General features: G+C 37.2%; 1 protein-coding gene across 1 annotated transcript in view; it reads left to right on the top strand.

Moving 5' to 3' along the window:
* Window positions 1–735: 735 nt before the first annotated feature.
* The window catches only part of LOC106935157 (H-2 class I histocompatibility antigen, Q9 alpha chain-like), a gene marked incomplete at both ends in the record, with an annotated part of 6692 nt that continues 4635 nt past the window's right edge, over window positions 736–2792 (top strand). The window contains 2 exons of the mRNA XM_015015484.1: window positions 736–1024; window positions 1419–1697. Of these exons, the coding sequence (XP_014870970.1) occupies window positions 736–1024; window positions 1419–1697 (568 nt within the window). The remainder of the gene's footprint in view (window positions 1025–1418; window positions 1698–2792) is intronic.

Below are 2792 nucleotides of genomic sequence, written 5' to 3' on the forward strand. Positions count from 1 at the left end.
GTTGCTATGTTTCCTGGACAATATTTTCGCTGGAAGTGTGAAAATGATTTTATTAAATTCTTGTAATTTATTTACTACAAACTCTGGGTGAGCAACACCAACCTCTGTATCTCTGGTTTGGTCTGAAAGATCTTTAAGAAGTTCATGAGACAGAAAGGCATAAAGTAAAGTAAAAATAGGAGACAGAATATCATAAAGACAACACATGGAAATAAAAAAAACAGTTTAAAATGAAAGGAAGAAGTTAAAGAGACAAAATTGTATCTATATAAGTAAAAAAAACATGCAATTTTGTGCTGAAATATATAATTTGTTGACAATAAGCTGGAAAAAAAATAAAGCTCAATTAAATGATAAAACATGAAGTGAAACTCTCCTATTGTAAGTGTATTGATTTATTTACTGGGCCATTTATGTTTTTATTTTTAATTCTGCCAGTTTTGATCCTAAATAAAAGCCCTGATATTAATCCTAGAGAAAATTTGCGGGCAGATCTGAAAGACGTGTCCAAGTGAGGCAGCCTATAAACCTGACTGAGTTACACCTGCTCTGCAGGCAGAATGGGCCAGATCTAATTAGGGTGAGAAGGAAACCCAAACAGTACAAGTCAAACAGTTTAAAGATAATGCTACCAAATACTGACAATATCTACTGTTCCTCCCTTTCCCTGCGTAGATCCACCACTGGTTTTGTTTGTATTTGTGTGCAAATCTGAAAATTTAAATCACAATATTATTTTATTTTACAGAGCATCATTCTCTGCAGTATATTTACACTGCGTCATCGGGAATCAAAAGCTTTCCAGAGTTTGTGGCTGTTGGTCTGGTTGATGGAAACGAGGTCATGTACTATGACAGCAACACCATGGAAGCAATCCCCAAACAGGCCTGGATGATTAAAGTCACAGAGGATGATCCACATTACTGGGAGTTTCAAACTCAAGGACTATTTGGAACCCAGAAATCTTTCATAAACAGCATTGAAGTCGCAAAGAAACGATTCAACCAAACTGGAGGTTTGTCAGGTTATTTCACTGCTGTTATGCTGTCAGGCTTCATGTCTCACAAGGTTTCAGTAATTTTACTTTATCAAGAGTGAGATTAAAACCCCTAGACTGCAACATACCATGGTTATTTAAACTAAAACTTAAAATGTGTCTTAGTCATTTGTATTCTCTTGTTAAACATAAGAAAATGCATTCAAAGAAAATGCATAAGGTACATTTGTTTACAAGATGTATTTACAGTTTTTACAATTTAGATAGGTTTTTTTCCATGTCTGTAACGTTTGCTGTAAATATAGCTTTTACACTTGTGAGATAAACAAACTTGCTTGTACCCTCTCTCCTCCTGCTCTTTCTCTTATGAAGCTACATTCACACAGTCACTGAAAATCTTAGGATGGTTTCTGTTTCTCAGGTGTTCACATCTTCCAGAACCTGTATGGCTGTGAGTTTGATGATGAATATAAAGAAGTTCAAGGTTGGGAAAGCTTTGGTTATGATGGAGAGGACTTCATAGCATTTGACCTGAAAGCAGAGAGATGGTCTGCTCCAGTACATCAGGCTTTCATCACCAAAAACAGATGGGACAATGACAAAATGAAGGTGACCGAAACAAAGTACTACATCACCCAGACGTGTCCTGATTGGCTGAAAAAGTATTTGGAGTATGGGAAACACTCTCTGGTGAGAACAGGTAGAACAACAAACTGTTTTCTACACATTTTAAAATCAATTTTATAGGTTTTATTTATTTTTGGAATTACACTTTTTATAGCATGCTGTTATGGAAATGTCATTATCAAAGAATGAGAAGCTGTTTCAATAATAAGAATAAGAAAAAGATTGTTACGACCCGGCTCGGCCAGGGGAAAGGGAAGTAACATTAAAGAAACTAGATGTTAAGGTTTAACAATTTAGGGGTTTATTGTTTGGGTTTTGACAAAAAATAAAAAGGTAAAAATTAACAATAATCAAAATATAGGGACTTACAACAAAATGTACTAAATAAAACAAAATCCACAAAACAATCAGAGTTGTAAACCAAAAATCTTAACCAAACAAAAATGGACTTTCAGTACAGGTTCCAAAAACAAAAAAACAAAAAAACTACAAATCTCTAACAGAGATACAAAGATCCCCCACAGGGACAAGACGAGTTACTCAAGCTATCAGAGCTAGCAAAAGCTAACAAAGCAAGTTTACAGCAGTAAACAAACACCCAACAAAGTGGCCAGCTGTCTGAACAAAGAATCAGCTGCACCTTCTCCCCGGATGTCCTTGGTTCTTAGAGGGAGGCCTCAACAGTGATTGGTGGAGCCGCCAATTGATGATCCAATCATGGTAGGCCTCAGGGTGTGGCACAGGACAAGCAGGGCAGCACCCACTTCCAGGTGAAGTCAGTCTGATTAGCCACTGCAAAAAAACCAAATAAACACAGAAAAGGCCACTGGCCGTAACAAAGATGAATCTTTGTCTTTAAGTTTCTTTATTCGAAGGCTAAAGCGTTCAAAGATCCGTCTCACTGAGCGCAGTCAGGAGAAGAGCCCTGAACAACACAGATCACATCGTTATATAGTCACAGCAAGATAAAGACCCACCCAAAGTCTGATCTTATCTCTACTGGACCACAGAGACAATCCTGACCCCCACCTCATGAACCGTCCCTCACCTCTTGGAGGGGATGATCTTATGGCAGGAAAAAGCTGAAAAGGATTTCAGGAGAAACTTCAATTCTTCTTTGTCAATTTGTCATGGGTTCAGGTCAAACAAGGTTATAAACTACATTCCA

This window comes from Poecilia latipinna, unplaced genomic scaffold (assembly GCF_001443285.1).
Source record: "Poecilia latipinna isolate Pla-1442-1.1 unplaced genomic scaffold, P_latipinna-1.0 Scaffold1917, whole genome shotgun sequence".
Classification (NCBI taxonomy): Eukaryota; Metazoa; Chordata; class Actinopteri; order Cyprinodontiformes; family Poeciliidae; genus Poecilia; species Poecilia latipinna.